This window comes from Phymastichus coffea, unplaced genomic scaffold (genome assembly GCF_024137745.1).
Source record: "Phymastichus coffea isolate CEN01 unplaced genomic scaffold, Cenicafe_Pcof_1.1 PCOF00062, whole genome shotgun sequence".
NCBI lineage: Eukaryota > Metazoa > Arthropoda > Insecta > Hymenoptera > Eulophidae > Phymastichus > Phymastichus coffea.
Genome location: NW_026706873.1, coordinates 1,133,070 through 1,154,016, shown reverse-complemented (window position 1 = coordinate 1,154,016; position 20,947 = coordinate 1,133,070). Strand labels below are relative to the sequence as shown.

The following is a 20,947-nucleotide window of genomic DNA, read 5'->3' as shown; positions in this document are numbered from 1 at the left end:
TCCTCGAAAATTTATCACTTTTACACTGCAATGTATCGAAGACGTATGCATGAGTCATTTATGTTGAAGAACTCTGAATCATGAATTTTTCTACGTTGCGTTCTCTCATTATTGGAAGAAGATACGTATCGTGTGTGATTCAGCTGACGATATTTTATGGATGATACCAATTGTTTCTCTTATAATTATTCTTTATAATTAGATTACAATCTGGCATAGTTGAAGATAAATGAATGATATAATAAACGGTTAATTTTTTGCGGATCACATTTTGAGTAATAAACATCAAATTGACCGATATTTGTAATTATTTACATTATCCGAATTTGCTACAAAATTTTGAGCGCATGTTTTTACCCATCATGCGCTCACACAAACACAATTTACACGTTCTAAATCATAATAATGAATTACAGTAGTTTTGTGTTTGCAATAGGTCTTTAGAGTCAAAAATTACTAACACGCAAATAAGTTGAACAATTTCGAATACAATGAAGTCTGGTAGAGTAAAATCAATGTAGGTCATAGGAAACAATCATTTTACTTATTGAGCTGGCGAAGATGAGTTAAATGTTGAAACACGTGAGCTAAAGTTGAGACAACTAGAAAAGCTTACTGGCTAAGCTACTGCCGTTTTACCCGAAACGCTCTTGAGTCTTAATAGTCGGGGAGCCGGGTATGATTTCGCATGCAATCCATAATTAGATTTTTCGAAAAATACGTAGAAATCTTATTCAAGTGTAGTTGTGTAAATAAATTATGAAAAAGACCCTCAAAATGGAAAAATTTTGTTTAGAAAATGGATTTTTAATGAGCTATTTGAAGACGAAAATATCTCTTGTAATTTTTCCGTAAACTCTATATTTCCAATGTTGTAAATTTTCCAAGTTAAATTGTCCTATTTTTTACTCAGTTTCAGTGTTAATAGTTTTTGATCTATTCAATATTTTCAAAAATCGGGAAGTTCAAAGAGATGGTTATTGATTTAGGCTCCTTGCTTGAATAGAACTATAACCTTATCGACATTCCCATGAATTAAAGCACAATTCAATAAGTCCAAACTCTTGTTATTTAAAGCACTTACGTGGTATTTTTCAATATAAAGTTTTATAAATATATACGAATGCAGAATCACGGAATGAATGTTATAAATAAACTTCAATTCCGAATAGAAATTTACGTGCATAAATTTCAGGCATATTCTTAAATTATATCATATACTATAAACATATTTTGCTGGTCACAACAAATTCAAGTTTCAGACAGATGTGTATAATCATTTAGCCATTTGGTTTTGATTAGCTGCTTTATACTACTTTATAAATATATTTATTGCGACCTAAGTCGACACAATTTTTATTTGCAATCGAATTTTGTGTTATTTTAAAAATTATTTGCTGAAAATATCATATAACGCATATATAAATCTGTACTAACATTCTTATTCTTAGTGATGCGAGTTGAAATCAACGTCAAAGAAATTGTCATATTCTCTGGAACTAAGTTGATCATTTTACTTTATGCGCGGAGATAACTGATCGAAATTGACAATTATATGAACATTCAATTCCTACACGCTCATGATACTATTTACTGACATTCTGCTTTATGACTCTGAATTGAGCATAGTGCTTGAGAAATAAAATAGTACTACTAATTTATGCGGAAAAGTATACTTGATTTCTCATGCACTTTTTCATCTACGTTTCTTCTATTATTTAATCAATGCAACTGGTTAAATAATAGTTCATAATTACGTCGCTTGGAATAAATAGATGGAAATGACATTGCAATAAATTTTTGTTTTATAGATTTTTTGAACCTAAAGCGAAAAAAAAAAAAGAGTAAAAAAACGCAAATGTAAAACCTCTAGATGATGCAAGAGAGCAAATAAAAATAATAGGAAACGCGAGAAAAAGAAAAACTATCAAATTTGAATGATAAAACCAGAATGGTACTTAAGAAATAAATAAATGGTAATGTTTCTTTTCAGAGAACGAATATATTATAAATTATTTTTCAACTGATATTCTGCACGTAAAGGCAATAAAATTATGCAATTTCGGCAGATGATTAATGTAAAAACTGTTCACAATAACTTTTAATTAGGCAGTTTTCATTAGCAGCTACCATTGAAAAAAAAGCATATAATCTTTCAGAGGCTAGTTATTACTAAACGAGTATCTAAAATATGACCATTGAAACAAAGATTATTAGTTACTGTCAGAGTTCTGAACAAACAAGTTGCTTACAACATATGATAAATTAAAAAAAATTCAATAATTCAATCCTTTATTATTTTATTAATCAAATATGTGCCAATTTTGTGTTACTTCATACTGTAAAGTAACGTATTAATAAAATATTCAAAAGGAAAATTAATTTATGGTCATAAAATTTGCAATACAATGAAATAAAATTCGAAATACATGGTAGTCTACAATTTGAGAATCTTTATTTTTGCCATTCTTGACAGTAAGACTTAGGACTATGTTTAATACACATCACATATTAATATTTCCTAAAGTACTGCAAATGGGGATATATACAAAAATCCTGGAAAACTCATACCACAAAGCGGATGGTGGTAACCTCAAAAATTTCTAATTAAAAATTATCTCAAATGTAGCTTACCAATCTATCTTCTACAGTAACTTTGCAATTATTTTTCATGTACATCATAGTTAACTCTATCGCAAAAAAAAAAAAGAAATGAATGATGTGATGTACTTTAAACAAATAAGTGATTCAGGAATCGTCACAATAACGTAATAGGCGGTATGTATCGTTTAAACATTAGAAATTATCCTTCAGCTATTATTTTCATACATTTGGTTTTGATATCTTTGAAACCAAAGGTACCGTAGATAGACGTATAGTAATCTACTGTAATTTTAACAGCTCACGAGAGTCAATCAACTGTACAGCACGTTTAATAATTGAAGTTTAAGAAATGTCAACGAAAAATGATCAAATTAATGAATATTTAATAAATCTTTCTTAGGGATATTATAATTTAATGTCAGACTATTCGATACACAATAAACAAACAGTGGACGTAAAAGAATGCGTTTTTACGCAATGGAAACTATCCCTAAGCAGTGATTCTATATGAAGATATCTTAGAACAAATTGTTAATAAAATGTAAAAATTGAAATTGAGGACGCGAGGTTAAGATCGGTTGAGTTTTTGATCAATAGTATAAAAAAGAAGAAAAGAAAAAAAAAGGATCAATGAATCTGGGGCTAGCTAATCAACGCTAGCTTTTCAATCGTCTTTTTTCTCTGGTGATTTATCACCATTCACGGGGGATGCAGATCGGCTGCGACTCTTGCTGTGTTTACTGCCGGATGGTGATCGGGAACGATCACGTTCGCGACTCTCACGAGACCTTTCCCTGTTGAAAAAAAAGTAATTTGCGTTAATTATTTTACGATTGGGCGTTGTTGTAATTTACGAGGAAAAAAACTTACTTTGATGGAGACTTGGCCTTAGATTTTGACTGGGATCTGGACTTGGATCTATCATTCTTGGATCGTGAGCGAGACCTCGACTTGCTCTTTGACTTGGACTTTGACTTTGAACGATCACGGGACCTGTAAGAACATATTTTCGTTAGTAAATTATAATTGGGACTATGCTTGCGAAATAGTCTTATGCAATTTGTTGCAACTAATAAAGCGCAAGCAATCTACTAATACAAATAACCGAAGAGTGCAGAATAAGAAGAAACCAATCAAAAGCAAATAAAAAAGTAGGACGAGGTACTCACTTGGACTTGGAACGTGAGCGACTGCGCTCAGGAGATTTGGACTTGGACTTTGATTTGGATTTCGTGTGTGCCCTCGACTTCGAGCGGCTGCTGCGACGACTACGACTGCGAGAGCTGCGTCGGCTCCTAATCCGTGTAAACAAAATCAAAATTTCGTTTTCTTTTCGATTTTATTATTATTATTGTTAAACTCGTGCCGATTACGAGGTAAATTCAAATAATTTTCTTCGTTCGCGGTTATACCGAAAATAAAAATAAAAATTTCATTCAAAAGTAATGATTCCGGCAAACGAATCTCTTTGAATTTACCAGATAATCATAGCTCCGCGAGTTGTTCAAATAATTTTAAGAATATTTGCCACGACGATTGCAACCGCTCAATAAAAGTATATAACAAAATTTCGTTTTTCCCCTACTTCGGATTGTTCGTGGAAAGGTAAAGGATTTGTGAGTGATAATAGTAAACAGAAATAGAATTATATGCTTTAGTAATATAAAAAAGTAATTAGATCAGTCAAATAGTAAAAGTGAACTAGTAATTATTTATCAGGAATAAAAGTAAAGTAATAAAAAAAATCAAAAATTACACCAACATTTGAATATTTACATTCAGAGCAACTAACTTTTACCAAGCGGCAGCACGTGCGAACAAGATTGTCTAAATAAAATTAAAAAGGGGAAGATCCAGAAACAACATAATTAGAATAACCTAAAGGTAAAAGCACCAACAAGGTAACTAAAATTTGGTGCCTAAGGGTAGGAAGTAAAGAGGGAGGGTGTACCTTGAACGAGAGCGACTACGACGACGAGAGCGGGACCTTGATCTTGAACGAGATCTTGAGCTTGAAGAACGTGAGCGACGACGGCTACGTTTATCCTCGACCAAGCGAATGCGACGGCCATTCAATTCAGTATCATCCAATTTCTCGATAGCTTTCTGCATGTCAGAGTATGTCGCAAATTCGACAACACTAAAAATAAGAAAATATGTTATTTTTAACATGAATATTATTAAACAATATTTTTGAACTTATAAAACATTGTAGATGCTTACCCTTCATTCCTACGTTGTTTATGAGCATCAGCATAAGTGACCTCTCCAGCTTGTCTCATATAATCTTTCAGATCCTGAATACGATAAAAGAAGGTTAATAACATTTATTGGAAAATTAAACAGAAGTAACATTAATATTAATAAATAACGAACTTTGTTTCTAATGCGGACATCAAAAGAGGTTAATATTATACTGTGCACTTATAAATTAATGATCGCGATATTCTAACTTAAGAATAAGAAAATAAACTATTCCTAGACTTTTATGTGCTCGAATTTAGTATCAACAGTTACAACCTTTCTAATTATGCAGAATCTATAACCTTTCACAATTAAAATTTTACAATTTTTTGTTCACAGCTGTCCTGCAGAAAAAGTATGAGTAAAAAAAAAACATTTTCTTCATCTACGTGTTTCTGCAAAACAGCTTTACAATTTCATTAGTGTAGATGAGTGTAAAATTTAATATGGATGAATTTACAGTTTTCAAAAAGAAATGAAATTATACTAATGAAGTTACCATATACAAATTGGATGTATGTTGTGAAACTAATTTGATTTTATTCAATAATATTATTATCAAATGTTGGTATTCTCATATATATAATTATAAATTGAAATTGTATGATAAAATGTCCAATTAAATAGACTAAAAAAAATTCAACTAATCCCTATGTTAAACTGATTGAAAGCTTATTTTTAGAGTAGATCTTGATAGTTTCGTTTCTTCTTAGACACAGAACTGTAGTTGCCAGTCATTCTAGTATATCTATTTTGTGGGAACCAGGTGGCCAGTTTGCATTTTGTTTTAGGTGAAGTTGATTGGAAGGAAGATATTCTTGATGAACCCAAAAATCCATAAAATAATATACCAAGATGCCTTGTGTGAATCCGCTTTTCTATTTACTTAATTCTAAGAAATATTAACTTCTTTTGTATTCATTTTGCATTAAGAAAAGTTGAAACTTAAACTTTATTAGAATATTTTGATAGTATACAAATACAGTTTATTAAAGATTATAAAAAGATTCCTAATTTCGAGCACAATGACATCCTAATCAATTCACACGAAGCTTAACTTTGGAATACTTGATAAAATAAGACTGAATAAGATTCTGATGAGGCTCTACATTGCATGTGCACAGAGAGATAAGCTATTATTTAATTTAGTACCATATTGTAAAGTATAAAAAAAGTCATATTAAATCCTGAATCATCAAACACTGACTGTAAAAGTCTTCGAACACAAATAAAATGAAAAAATTCATATACATATGAAAAAAGCCTCTTTGCATATCAATGTGAGTTTAAGACCTGAATTTATCGACAAGTTCAAGAAAAAAAAAGAGTATCATTTACAAACTTGTACAGAGACATAATAATTGCAGAATGCAAATAATTTCGACTGTAACGATAAAAAAAGATACAATGAATGGTAAACATAATTCTAAGAAAAGAGATATACACTCGGTTAAGGTGATCGGCAAATTTACCTTCGGCCCAGGCACCACCTTGCTTACGGACTGAGAGGCTGGGCGCCAACGGAGGTACACTGACTCGTTACACCCCGAGAGATTGATTGAATGAGACCGACAGATACTTGAGTGTGACAGACAGTGAGCTTCTCTCGTCAGAGTTTTTGCGTGAACGTGCCTGCCCCTCTCACAATTTTGCCCCATCTCTCACTTTCGTATTGTCATGGGTAGGAAGAGGAATCGCTCTCTCTCATTTTTTTTTGCGCAACCCTCGACTTTTCTTTCCCTCTTTGACTGTGTGAGTGCGAGTCTCTCTCGAGTGGTAGAGAATGAGCCACTGGCCAACCCAGAATCAAGACACTTGGAGCGCCTCACACGGTCGTCTCTCGTGTGCAGTAACCACCAGAGCGCTGTGGCAACTCGTCGAGAGGTAGATGGGTTGTGGGTGGTTGTCGGGTTGCAGTCACAGTGGGCCATTTCTTTTATACCAGTCTTTTCTTTTTTAAATTCTCTTTCAAAGTGTATTGCTGTTTTTGACATGTTTCTTGGCGTACAATGCGTCTGTGTGTCAGTTTATGTTGTTTTGAGTATGTTAATCAGACAACAGAAAAGCTGTTGGTTCAATCAGTAATTGTCAGTAGATGTGACAGTCAGGCGTAAATTAAATTGCTGTATTAATGTTACATGGAAATGATGAAATGTTTCAATTTTGAAATGTACACAAATATGTGTTGAATTTATAAAAAAATTTTTTTTTGTAATTTAAAGTTCAATCTTATGATCAATTTTGTTTCGACTTGAGTAATTCAGTAATGTTTATTATTGAAATATCAAATTTAATTAATGCAGTTTACTTTGAAATTGTTATTGAATTTATATGTTAAAAATAAAAGAAAAATTAGTTTCAATGAAATTTCATGCTTCTCTGAAATTGAACTTTTAGAAAATGTAAATATAATTCTAGTTAATTTTCTCTAATGGTCAATGAAATTTTTAAATGTTAGTTAGCTAATGACAAAGTAAAAAAAAATATAAGTAACAAAGTGATCAAAGTAAATGAATAGAGAAAAAAAAACAAAAAAGGACAAAGTAAAAAAAAGTAGTACACTTTGAAGAAAAAAAAAATTTTTTCTCAGTTGACATGATGTTAAAAAAAAAAAAGAAAAGGTGGTGTTGGTCGAGCAATGGTGCCAAATCAGTGGAAAGTCCAGTTGCAAAAGGTTGCCTCTCATTTTCTCTCGCTGGAGCGCACAAAAGCCCGCTGCCTGACAGAAATGACCCTCAGAGTGACAATATTGCGGAGGAAGTATCACACACACGCGCAGTTGTGGCAGATTGTGGTAGCGAAGGAGATGGTTTGCGAGTGAGACACACCATTGTGGACAGTCGTAGTAGAGCGTGTGTGTTGCACCACCATTGGGGGGTAGTTGAGAGGAAGGACTCTCTCGGACACATTTATCGGTTTTATATTTATCGTTTTCTCGCTTTCTCTGCCGGTTTTCTCTCTCTCAAGGCCCAGTGTGTGTGTGAGAATCGCACTTATTTCTCTCTCTTTTTCTCTCATCATCGTGTGTGTCTGATCAATTCTCTCTTATTCGGCCCTAATTGGTCCCTCATCACCGAACCTCCACGGCGAAGAGGGCATGGTTCTTCGAAAAGAACATCAATCGTATTTTTATCCATTCTTTTTTGGTTTGTTGTTTTTATAGATAATGTTCGCTCTCACAATAAATTAATTTTGCTTGCCAGAGATGTTAACGTACGAATTAAATTATATGCAAAAATTTCGACTTCTGTATGGAAACGACTGTAACAATGTAAATTGATCAAGTAAGACTTGGTTATTCGAGCATTTTCCCTAATCCATTCTGATAAATTCTCTGTATCATCCATCCTCTGTCTTCCTCAACAATCTTCAAAAATGATGTGCAATTCCTTCTTCCTGGTTCCCATACGCAAACATGGCATAAAAAATCTGGTTCCCAACTCTTGTAGATTTATTATTTGGATTTTCACAGACTGGCTCTATCTACTTCCTCAAAGTTCGATTCCATAGACTTACTTGATCAAAAAGTACATTTTCAGCAACAAAAGTGCAGCGAGTTGAAAAGTCTCTTCAGTCATACACGAATAAAAAAATGTAATAAAATTATGGTTTCTTAATACTCGAGACTGTTATGAGACTATTACGAAACCTCAAAAAACGAGCAAGTAAACAATAAAAATGTAACCGAGCAATTTCGTCGAAAGTGAGCGATATAACACGCAAGCAAATTACGCAAATAATTGATAAAATAAGAGTTTCTACAAGGAAAACTTACCTGCCAGCTGACACGGCTCGACAAATTTTCTACGGTCAAACGGTACTCTGTCCTGGTTGGTGGTCCATATCTATAAAGTTCAATTGTATGATTAGACTTTATACGATTTTATGTTACAAGATGATAATGACTGAAGTGATTCTTGCATAACTATTATAAAAACTGAACTTATAATTTCCAGCGTAATGGGCAAGAATTACCTTAATAAAAAGGGTAAAAATTAAATAGGTTTGTCTTGGATTGGACTATAAAGGTAAGCTATGTTGAAAAAAAAAAGGATAGATGATGTGAGAATCTATGCGCAAATCAAAACATAAGTGGCAGAATGAAATTGACTGGAGCTTGAAGGAGAATAGAAGACATTTTTATATAACAAAACTGATTTATATGTACCTGGGCAATGATTGCTTGTAGCTAGATGAGGTCCTTGAGTTTCTGTTCACACTATCTCTGCAAAAAGGGATGTCATGTGAACAGAAATTATAGTAGAAAAAATAATAATAAAAAAAATGAAAACAAAATCTAAGCAACTACGTGAAATAAGAGTGGTAACAGTCGAATGAGAAGAAAAAGGAGAAATTAAAAAAATATGAGTGAAAAGAGCATTCATTGCACAGGCACAGAAACGATCACCTGTTGCAATTGAATTAAAAAAAAAAAGAAAGAAAAAGAAAGAAAAAAAAAAAAAAAAAAAAAAAAAGAATGTGTCTATGTCACAATGCAGCATAGCGTACCTTTCGTGTCTCATATCGTCTCGGCTGTAACAGACACAAACATCACACATACTGTTAGTTTGCTTGACAGACGTACGTGGTAATAGTTGGATATATCATTTCCGTTCTTTTTTGCCAATATTATTATTTATTGAAAAGAATGATCGTTAGTAATTAGATTTAATATCGAACGTGTTTTATTTCTAAAACTTGCCAAATCCAAGACAACCAACTTCGAAAATTTGAAAAAATTTCTTCTTAGTAACTTGTTCATAACTTACTTCTTGAACTTGCTTACAAAAAAATTGAACATTTAATAGAAAAACAAAGATAAGAAAAAAATAAAATAAAATAAAAAAAAAAATGAAGAGTAGCCCACGAACGCGGCGCGCACCGTTAACAAAAGAAAAGAATGAGAAAATAGAAAAAAAAAAACTTTTCTCTGTAAAATGCTGAATGGGGGTAGTTTTGAGTGAAAAAAAGAAGAAAAACAAAAAAAATGTTGGGTGAGCTTTGGTCTTACGCTGATCGCCTCGAGTCGCCGTAACCACCACGGGAGTCACCGTAACGCCACTGGTCACTACCCCTAGGGGTGCCCCTTGCCCTCTCGACGGTTATTCTGTAACAGGTGGGAAAAAACGGGGAATAGAGTGAAAGGTAAATTCATGCTTACTTGTCTCTCCAGGAGCGTGAGCGCCCGTAGCCACGGTCGCCGCGCCTCCCTGAATTACCACCCCGCGCTAACTCCACCACCACTCTGAAACACACCCAACAAAAACACCCCGATCTAAGTCAATAACCGATCAAACTAGCAACAAAACAATTCCTCGAACTCTGCCCATCATCTCGTCTCGACAAACGCGCTGAACCTTCTTTAATTTGCTTTTCTTTCATTTTTCCTTTTTTTTCTCGCTCTCTGATTCACTTTACTGAGCTAGAATTGATTTGAACATCTCAAGGCTCCTTTGAAATGTAATTTACAACCAGTCCTAGGAAACGACCATTAATTTATTATGAACTTTGCTACCGTTACATATGCATTTCTATATTTGCCTTTCGTTCTATCAGCTAATCTTTACTCCATTATCAATCGTACCCATATTACAAAAATATAGACACGATTGAAAAAGACAAATATTAAAATCGACGCAACGCGAGTTTTGTATTTAATAAAAGAATCAAAATTATTTAACTGATCTGTCGGTAATTTAATTGTGAGGTGTGTTAAAAAATGTTCATTTAAATAGTTCATACATAACTCCCAGAGGGGTAATTGATGGAAGTAGTTCAAAATGGCGGTAAGTCACACTGCACTGGTCCTAAAGATTCATTGTTCTTCTGGATCTTTACAAAATTTCTTTAAGACAATGCATTTTTCCATGAAAATTTAACAATTTTCTTGGGGTTTTTGGGGTACGTTAAGAAATTTGTTATGTATTTAATAAATATCTAATAAATTATAAAAACAATAAAAAAATATTACCATTTTATACTACTTAACTACTTTAACATAGGATTGTTATATACTTATAAAGAAAACTCCACATTAACCAGTAAATCCTTCATGCATTAAAAAATGTTTTACTCATTGTTATTATGACATGAAAAATCAAAAGAGCTTAATAGATAAAAGAAAGTTATAAATATGGTTGAAAAAATAAAGAAGCACACTTTCTATATCTGAATAAATATTTATAGGCAAAAAAATTATATCTGGAAAAAACATCATCACAGCATAAATTGGTAGCACTGGTTGGTTCTTATATAATGATAAAAGAAATGTTTTAAAATGAAAAGTAACTTTAGCTTAATTTGATTGAATGAAGTAGCACAATATTTAAATCATGCATAAATGTTAATTTAATTTCGATTTAGTTGAAGAGTTGAAATCAATATGGTTGTGCCTTGACACAGATATGAAATAGATGTGCTATAAAATATTCAACAAAGTAATAATTGGTGAACTATCATAATAATTCAATATGAGAAAAAAGTTAGTCTATAAAACTTTCATTCATGAATTTCTATATACTCAAATAAAATTAATGATACATTAATTATATGGAGAACCAAATTTACAAAACACTGAAAAGTACTTTGAATGAGCATAATGAAAGTACATTAGGCTATAGACAAATGTACATGAAATCACAACTGTTCAATGTTTAGATCAATATATAACATTTAATCTAGAGTAACTGACTTTAAACAAATAGATTTATAGTTTATCTATACAGCATGCTAATAAAAATTATCCCAATTACCAAAGAGTAAAAGAAGATAGTCTGATAAATCTTACCTTTCTCCAAGGAGCTCCTTTCCATTGAGCTCATAGACTGCATCATCGGCATCCCTGTAGTCGTCGAACTCCTGTGGGAGAAACAAAAATCATGCATAAATATTACCATATCCTAGTAATATTTTTATTTACAATTTATAAAAATGTTTCTATATAATTAGATTCGTCATTAAAAAAACTTAAATTTACAAAAATATTATAGATAAATTTCTGCCTGATTTGAATTTTATAGTTAGTTTATCTGTCAATTTAAACTAACAAAATCAAATTAGGCAACTAAAATTAAAGCATGAAAAAAATTTTATGGCATGTCCATTTGACATGAAGATTGATTGGATTTTACAAAAAGGCATAATTTTTGCCTGGTCACTTAGTTCTTGTTAAAAAATATGATTTTCGAATTTTAATAATGCTTCAATTATTTCCTTATAACAAAAAATAATTAATAGTTATACATTTCAATAATTCAATTATAGGGTTAAGGATGTAGAGGTAGGTTACAAAAATATATAAAAATATATACACATAAAAAATAAAGTTCTTCAATAAGGAAACAAAAAAATATAATAAAAAAACCGTCTACTAATAAAAGAGCGATATAGTCAGCGATAACAGTTGCGGTTATCAGTGTCTCCCTCTCCATTTCTCCTCCTTCTCCGAAAAAAATAAGTAAATGAGGAGACAGGCAGACTCGACGATGCCTTTTTTGTCCTGCGTGCGTGTCGGAGTAATTATACTTACGACAAAGCCGTAGCCATTCTTGATGAGGACATCACGGAAACGTCCGTAGCCTCTGAAAAATCTCTCGAGATCTCTTTCCCTGGTGCCGTATGGAAGCCCACCGACATAGACCCTTGTCCCTACCATACTGTAAACACAAGAAACAAAAAAGACGAAGATGAATGACATGGCGTTCGCCGACTTACCACAAAGGCATATCCGTTCTTCATGGATATCTCTCGTATTCTACCAACTTTCCGGAAGAACTTCTCGAGGTCGCGCTCTTGCACCCGGTAAGTTAGACCGCCAACGAATACTCGGGTGCTCATTCTTTATGGACAAATTAAAACAGAACAAAACATATGACATTTAAACAACAGGATTCCTTAGAATTCCTGCGGCGGTAGCGCGATCGATTCTTCCGTAGCAGTCGATATTTTATCAACAAATATCCAACAATTTTTTATTATATGTATGTATCATTAATCAACACAGCAACAACAACAAAACAGTCGTCTAGCTAAAAGTTAGTTAACACGCTTGTCGGCACCGACACAGCTTTCCGCGTTCATCGGATCTGTAGCTTTCTCGCTCTCGTTTATATACGTATAACGGTGCCGTATCCCACGCGCGTCGCTCCAAATGGGGCCGCCGTCCCTCCCTCTTTCTCCCGCTCCCCTTCGAAAAGGTCTTGCCGCCACGCGCACAGAGATGCCGGCAAATGGCCGCCGCCGCGCGTCTCTCCAATGTGAAACCTCGTGTTTTATCATATAAAAAACTCACGTAACCTATTGCACACACGTTTCTAAGTAAATTTCCGTTTATCATAATAAACGCAATATCAGTTCGAATTGGGTAATATGCTTACAAGGATATCGCGCGCGGCATTATCTGAAATTTTCTAGCATGGCTTCACAAAATGACGCGGCAAAAATAGATTAGGGGAAAACTGTTTACGCGAACCTATTTCTTACGGAGCCACACACGGATACAAAATACGCACACACATACTTATTCTCTTATCACGTAACGTTTATCGATTGCACTCTTGTAATCCGACTAATCTAGCATCTCAGAGCGACCGATTGAAATGCACAGCGGCCATTGCGCGTATAGGTAATTTCGCCGATTCAGCAGCGAGACACGAAGAGCTTGTTTGCATTTACGGCACGCAAACGAATTGTTCGACATAAACATCAACAATTTCTTACATCTGCTTACGTAATGCCAGCGACGAGGACGTGGGCGTACGTAGTAAAAAATGCCGGGATACGTGATCGATAAACGGACTAGGGCGTTTGTGTTGGCACACTACGGCAACCACACATACGCACTATCGGAATCCCACCGTACATTTCGTATATCGCGTGACGCAGTGACCAACATTCTCGAGAGACGCGGAAAGCTGTGATGGTTCCTTGTAAAACGTTTTCGCAAAAAGAGAAAATAAAGCAGCATAGGAATAGAAAAACGATAGCTTAGTCTGGATTGCTCACCTGTATGACGGTCGGCGCTTAGCGTCGTGTGCAAAAAACTCGTGGTCGTCAACAGGAAAATGTTGCTCTACACGACACTCGAAGCTGCTGCTGCAAAGACTGCGCGCTGCAGAATAACGATCGGCGTCCGCTCGTTTCTCGCCAACATGGCCGGTTCATGCTGTAAGTGACTATTAGAGAGACGCAACAATTGCATGGCGTTGATTGGTGGATTGACGAATTGACGACGCGCTTACGGTCTTCGGACAAACCGGATGTACTACGGGGCTTACGAGACTTGCTGCAGAGAATAACGCGCTTTGATAAAGATTGTTCACGCATTTGTTTAAGATTTATCAAGGATTGATGATTTTTATACAAAAGTAAAGACTCAGATTTTATAGATGATGATTGATATGAGGTATAGAGAGAAATATATTGCGTAAAATGCGTTAACTACATCTGACGAACGGAGAGCATGAAGTCAAGTAAGCGGCGCCAGCCGCGTGATATCACGGATGGCGCATGAGCCATAAAATTAAATTGTTTTTGGTTTTCACAGTTTATTGTGAAATTTTTTATGGTTTATCGATTGATCATTTTAAAAAGAGATTTACGTGTGATTTAAAAATCAAATGGATTAATATTGAGTGGGTGCAACAACAAAAACGAAATAAGCGGAAGCCATTACCGAAATGGCGGCTGATACGAATTGGGGAAAACCCTTAAATTTGTTCAAGTCAAATTTGTGAGTTGATAGTCTATTATTCAATTCTGAAAACTTATTTGATTTTAACATTTTGTAATTATAATTAAAATAAATGTACTTATATGCATGTTTAGGATTGTTTAATCAAAAGTTATTCATAAGACTGCATAAGCGTTAAAACACGTATCATTAGTAATACTTAATAATTAATCAATATTTGATTTGGTTTGTTATTTTGAAGGTTAACAATAAAATTTTTACGATTCACGCATAAGCGTGGTTCACCAATAATAGTTTATTGATTTGATAACCATTTTATAGATATATGCAGTCAGTGAGTTTGAAACCCTCATACTCGATGAAAGCACTCCGTTATAAATGACAGTAATTAAAAAATAAAATTATCAAGCCGATCATCTACACACTCCCATAAATTCATTATAATGACGCATGGTAATTGTACGTTCGTCCGATAAGCTTAGAAAGTCAAATTATCTACGTTGGAAAAGTGCCGGGACATTCGCATATTACGCTTTGTCGGTAATCGTATATGAGATAACCAGAAAATGATTCCAGAAGAAAAAGAAAATCCATACGATCAACAGCATATTTGTGATACGTACCTTTATTCGCGATTCATTATTAATAAATGTAAATACTTTTTTACGACATTTGAGATTGCATATAATTTGTACCCTCAAAAATTCAAATCCAAGGGGCTTCCTACACGAAGAGACAACGTACGTGTACCTATAAATATTTGAGGTAAAAACATAATTGTTTATTTAGCAGTTAGGTGCATACTTAATTGCGCAGAATACAAATGATGATAAAACCCTGGCAAACAAACAGCGACCACATATAGTCGCTCTTTTCGTCGCTTCGATGGCTGGTCGCTTATAAAACTCGTAGAAAAATCTAATTTACAATATGAATTTTTTATTGAATAATTATAAAGTATCATTTTCAGTAATGTCTTAAGCATAAGCAAATAGGATAAATATTGCATAAATTAATGTATTACGTACAATAATTCTACAGTTAGACAGCTATAATAAAATTAGTGAAAAAGTTTAATTTAACATAGATGATAATGTTTAAATTTATAATAATAGATTAATATAAGAATTTACTGACAAATTTTCTGACATCATTCAGAGTATATAACATACGCAAACGGTGTATTATATATTAAATTAAAACATTAAAGACATGTTATATAGCGAATGAAACTATTCATGGATGTTTCATTTTTCTTTCTCTTTAAGAGTAATAATATTGATTATCGACACAACTACAATGGAGAGTTACTATCTTTCAATAAAATTTCTAATTTTATGAATCTAAGCTTATCTGTTGCTGTAATGTGGAAATAATTGGGAGAGTTTATTTCAGAAGTATATAATACTGATTCGCACATAAGAATGATAAGAAAAGCTAAACGTATTTTCGATCATTATGATCAAAAATTCACAAAGTTAATATATTACATGTTTTTCATATTACCTTATTATAAAATATACCTTATTGTCAAAGCTCTTTGTAATATGAAAATAGTTTTCAAATTTTTGAAAATAGTGAAATCTAACTTACTTTCAGATACTTTACATAACTTATTGAATATTAAATTTACTCTACAACTAATTAAATAAACAGTTATTACATTTATGAATAACTATTTATATCGAATCGGCTTAAATATTATTTTAAAAATTTTGAAAGTATGACAATTACAATCTTGGAATACATAGAGTTTTGGAAGTAATGATAAAATAAAAATAATTGTACAATGTTTTAAGCAATTTATATGTTAAAATGCTTGTAATCAACAATTCATATAAATTTTAGATAACTTTCATTGTTGTCGAGCTTCAATTGTATAGTACTTGTGAGCGCCTAGCTATAGCGACCGAAGCGACCAACATGACGAAAAGCTGTTTGTTTGCCAGGAAAAATAATGATCTACTATATTATCATTATTAGTACAATAACATATCATTTGACTACGTTACCTCGCCTTATATAGAAAGTCCTTAATTTTTGTTGAAACAGTTTAATTAATATCGATTATATCTCATTCACTGCTTGAATAATCATTGTCTAATAAAAATACTTCACTAAAATAAATGTTATACAACAAACGAGGGTAAATAAATTACATTGAGATTCTATTATCTAAAGTATAAATAATTGATAAAAGGAATTCTATCCTACAAATTCTGTGGTATAGCTTATTTATAGAAATATAATTGATTTTTTAATAGACAGACGATAATTGAGAGGAGGAAAACAGGATATGAATGATTTATTGAAATCAACACCGAGGTTGAACAAATAGTAATTTAATGAAGTACTAAATTCGAATTGCAATTATACATATATCTGTGCGTGCGCGCGCGCGCGCGCGTGTGTGTGTGTGTGTATTTATGAATGAATTTCTAATCAACTTGCAAGCTCAGATAATTTGCATTAACGGTGGATAAGTTCTCTTGCTTATTCCATAAATATATTTTAAATAATTTAGTTTGAAGACGGTTCGCAAAAGATATATAATCGATGATTTAGTCACCAATGAAAATGTATCTAGATATATATGTATCTCGCTCCTTGAAGGTCCCTAGTTGGCCTTCGTAACCCTTTAGGGTCTGTCTCCATAGGGCCTGCCTGAGTCCGTCCGAGCCGGCCGAGATTTTTTATGGGCACGCCATCTCTATAATTTCGTGTTCATGCGTTTCTCGTATTGGCTGCGTCCGATCGGGCTCGTTTATGTAAACGCAGCCATTCACTATGAAACTCGCCATTGGATACGAAATTATAGAGATGGCGTGCCCATAAAAAATCTCGGCCGGCTCGGACGGACTCAGGCAGGCCCTATGGAGACAGACCCTTATAATCTTGGAGACTTTTCTTCGGACTTCGGAGTGTTCGGGCTTTCCCTAGTCGGATACATGTTCCATTGCTGTTCGCTAGGAGCGCCACCGTCGACCTTCGCTTAGGTCTACATAGCTTTCCTTTGCTCTTTGGCTTTGGCAATCTCCCTGCTGATCTCTGCTTCAACTCCATCCCCAAATACATCAAGATGATAGAGGATTGACCGTGAAAAGAAAGTACAAAATAATAAACGTGTGCAAATCTCGTGCAGCTGTGTGGAACCTATGAGGTAGTTGTGGTGGATCCGCGGACACACCTCGCCATGTCGGATATCAAGAGCTTCGAGCATCCCACGCTCAAGGTAAATAAACATTCAGTAAAAAGCCAACATTTGAGGTCCCATATGACAAGCTACGTATGTCTTTTGTGTTGTGTCGCACTTGGAGCTCTTTAACTGTAACTGGCACTTCCCCTCCTCTGCGTACTTTAATCTTCTCTCTCTTCTCTTTGTTACGTTTTTCTTACGATGTACGCTCGTCTGTTTATTTCGGATATTATGTTCACTTTGTATTTCTTAATGCACACTTTCAAATTTTTTTTCTTTCTCTCTCGCTTGATTGTTTTTGATCTGATGAATTAAAACAAAGATCCATTGTTTAGAACCCAATATTCCGTTGGAGATAACTTTCTCTTTTTTCTTTTTGTTATAGATATTTTATCTTTTTATCCACTTCGGAAATTTTTTCGCCAGTGTGATAATGATTTACTTATATGGATGATGAGTCATTATATATTGTTTCTGTTACCCAAGTATTTTGCAGATTGATATTAACAAATAGTATCTAAAACACAGACGTGTGTAACTATTATGTATTGTAATTAGAATGACTTGCAACTCAATTTCTAACTAATAGCTACTTAGTATGAAAATTCGTTAGAAGCATATTCTGTTTGGATAAATGATAAAATGATCTGTAGTAAATTACTTCGCAAAAATGTTCCAAACAACTACATAAAAGCTGAAGCACAAAAGTAGTTTCCTTTTATTTTTCTTCAATTTGAATAATTGTATTTACAGCAAGAATCAATAAATGCAAGGATATCTATGTAATTATAGAGTAGCTCTAATAATTTTACAAATGAAAAATATCACAAACCATGAACTTAACCTAAAATTACTTTTAATGGTTTAATCAATAATCAATAAAGCTCAATTAGTCATTCAATTTTATTTCAGGTACCGTACGAACTATTAAATAAAAAGTATCGCTCAGCTCAGAAGAATTTAGACCGTGAAGTGTCCCATGTTCAAACAGCAGCCTATGAACTCGAAAAGATAGGGTTAAAAAATGATGGTAATGGTGTTGCCACTGGTGAGATAACTCGTTTATTAGGTGGTGTAGTGGCAAAGCTCCAAGTGTTGAAAAGGAAAGCAGAGGAGTCCATCAATGAAGAAATGCAAGCTGGAATGGTTTGTAAGCGAAGGCTAGATCACCTGAAAGAACATGCTAGTACAACACCTGGTGCAATACTTCAATGGAGAAGACAAAGACTTGACAGAATGTTGGTGGAGTATTTTTTGCGAAAAGGATACTACAAAACTGCTATGAAATTAGCAGATGCTAGTGAACTTAGAGATTTGACTAACATAGGTACTTTTCCTTTTTTTCAATCTTTTTTATCACTTTATACCATTCTAGATTCACATTTAACATTTCATGTAAGCTTGAAATTCATATGCATACCTTACAATCATATGCAATTACTCAATTTCGTTACAGCATTGTAACAAAAAAACTGAATTACAGACGTATTTATGGTATCGCGAGAAGTAGAGAAATCGTTAGCAAATCACGAGACAGTTCGATGCTTGGGTTGGTGCCACGACAATCGCTCGAAGTTACGGAAATTAGGCAGCACCATGGAGTTCAATTTGCGCGTCCAAGAGTTCATCGAACTTGTACGCGCTGATCGAAGACTCGACGCCGTGATGCATGCACGTAGATGTTTCGCTAATTATGAAGATTACCAATTGCAGGAGATTCAAGCTTGTATGGGACAGTTGGCTTTTCCAGCTGACCCTCAACGCAGTCCTTACAAGGATTTGTTAGACGAGAAAAGGTAGTTATTTTAATTGAAACGTTTAACTCGGTTGTTTATTGAGCATTAATAATTTCATTGAATTTGCAGATGGGACAGATTAATAGAACAATTCCGCCATGAAAATTACAGACTATTCCAATTAGCCAGTCAAAGTGTATTCACTGTGGCGTTACAGGCAGGTCTTTCAGCCCTAAAAACGCCACAATGTTACAGTGCCAATAAGGAGGGTAAAAATCCAAGCTGCCCAGTATGCAGTGAGAGTCTTAACGAGTTGGCTACTCCCTTGCCGTTCGCTCATTGTTCGCAGTCACGACTTGTCTGTAGCATTAGTGGTAAGCCACTCAACGAGTACAATCAACCTATGATGATGCCCAACGGTTACGTCTACGGCGAGAAGGTAATTTCTATTGTCTCATTATCTTGAAATTTTTAAATTAATAAAATAAATTTCTTGTTCCATACGGATGTAGTTTTTGAAGTCACAATAACAATAATTTTTCAGGCTCTCGAGAAAATGGCACAGGAAAATAATGGTACTGTGATTTGTCCAAAGACCAAAGAAGTATTCCCGTTTAAGAAAATCGAAAAGGTTTACGTCATGTAAGGTACTGAAGCGCAACTTGTATCATACATATTTAGGACATTATTATCTATTATCTCACAACTAGACTAAGGATTTTTCTTTCTGGTTATGTAGATTATCGTTCATACTGTTTAATTTTAAACGTAACTGTATAAAATACAAAAAATTATTACGTCAAAAATAAAATATATTTTCCAGAAAATTATCAGTAATGTTTAATTTTTTTTTCATCAATCAGGGACAATAATTATGTTAACATCTTTTTATTTTATATAATCATTTATTTCAACTTTATTTACCTACTTAATAGGATGGAAACAGCATAGAAACTTCCATGTATACATACACGAGTATGTTAAACTATGGATTTTTCTAATTTGACAATGCTGAATGGATGAATTAAATTTTTTAACGACGAACGCATAATGTTCATTTATTTTTTTCATGATTGCTTACACGATGAAAAAAATGTAATTATTGCTCGTAGCGAGAACGCAATTTGCTGACTGGCGAAATTTTGTATATTAGATTTCCGTCGTAAAGAAAAAAGGAAACTCAAAGTCTAAGACTAATGTGAATGAAAAAAGTGCAACAATATACACTTTGTGACTGAATCGACACATATAAAAATATTCCATCTACTCTAAATATCAGTGTTCGACGCACTATTATTTAGTAAAATCGGATCGTATGAAATTTTTTTTCATTCATGCCTTTTAAACTTCTTGAATTTATTGTCTGCATTGCTTGTTAGAGAGGATTGTCCTTCTATAAGGATATTGGACTAAGCTTTACTGCTATATAGCCTACATCGCACAGATAAAATATAAAACGATACGAACTATCTTTGA

At 33.6% G+C, this 20,947-nt stretch overlaps 2 protein-coding genes across 8 annotated transcripts; one reads left to right on the top strand and one right to left on the bottom strand.

Annotated features, from left to right (window-relative positions):
* Nucleotides 1-2,428: 2,428 nt before the first annotated feature.
* On the bottom strand, nucleotides 2,429-14,002 carry LOC131666896 (serine-arginine protein 55). 7 transcript variants are annotated; one of them, XM_058939957.1, is made up of 12 exons: nucleotides 13,852-14,002; nucleotides 12,562-12,685; nucleotides 11,636-11,706; nucleotides 9,860-9,955; nucleotides 9,358-9,381; nucleotides 9,017-9,073; nucleotides 8,624-8,693; nucleotides 4,828-4,901; nucleotides 4,556-4,744; nucleotides 3,774-3,899; nucleotides 3,475-3,597; nucleotides 2,429-3,398 (listed from the first exon to the last, which is right to left on the bottom strand). In XM_058939957.1, the coding sequence occupies exons 2-12, from the start codon at nucleotides 12,682-12,684 to the stop codon at nucleotides 3,269-3,271; spliced, it is 1,083 nt and encodes a 360-aa protein (XP_058795940.1). In that variant the 5' UTR covers nucleotide 12,685; nucleotides 13,852-14,002; the 3' UTR covers nucleotides 2,429-3,268. The 7 variants fall into 7 exon arrangements, with proteins under 7 accessions (XP_058795940.1, XP_058795941.1, XP_058795939.1 ...); XM_058939958.1 differs by lacking the exons at nucleotides 9,860-9,955; nucleotides 12,562-12,685 and adding exons at nucleotides 10,010-10,093; nucleotides 12,377-12,503; XM_058939956.1 differs by lacking the exon at nucleotides 12,562-12,685 and adding an exon at nucleotides 12,377-12,503.
* Nucleotides 14,003-17,511: 3,509 nt separating this feature from the next.
* Nucleotides 17,512-20,290, top strand: LOC131666895 (E3 ubiquitin-protein transferase MAEA). Its single transcript, XM_058939955.1, has 5 exons — nucleotides 17,512-17,771; nucleotides 18,648-19,062; nucleotides 19,219-19,531; nucleotides 19,601-19,910; nucleotides 20,016-20,290. The coding sequence occupies exons 1-5, from the start codon at nucleotides 17,733-17,735 to the stop codon at nucleotides 20,115-20,117; spliced, it is 1,179 nt and encodes a 392-aa protein (XP_058795938.1). The 5' UTR covers nucleotides 17,512-17,732; the 3' UTR covers nucleotides 20,118-20,290.
* Nucleotides 20,291-20,947: the final 657 nt, after the last annotated feature.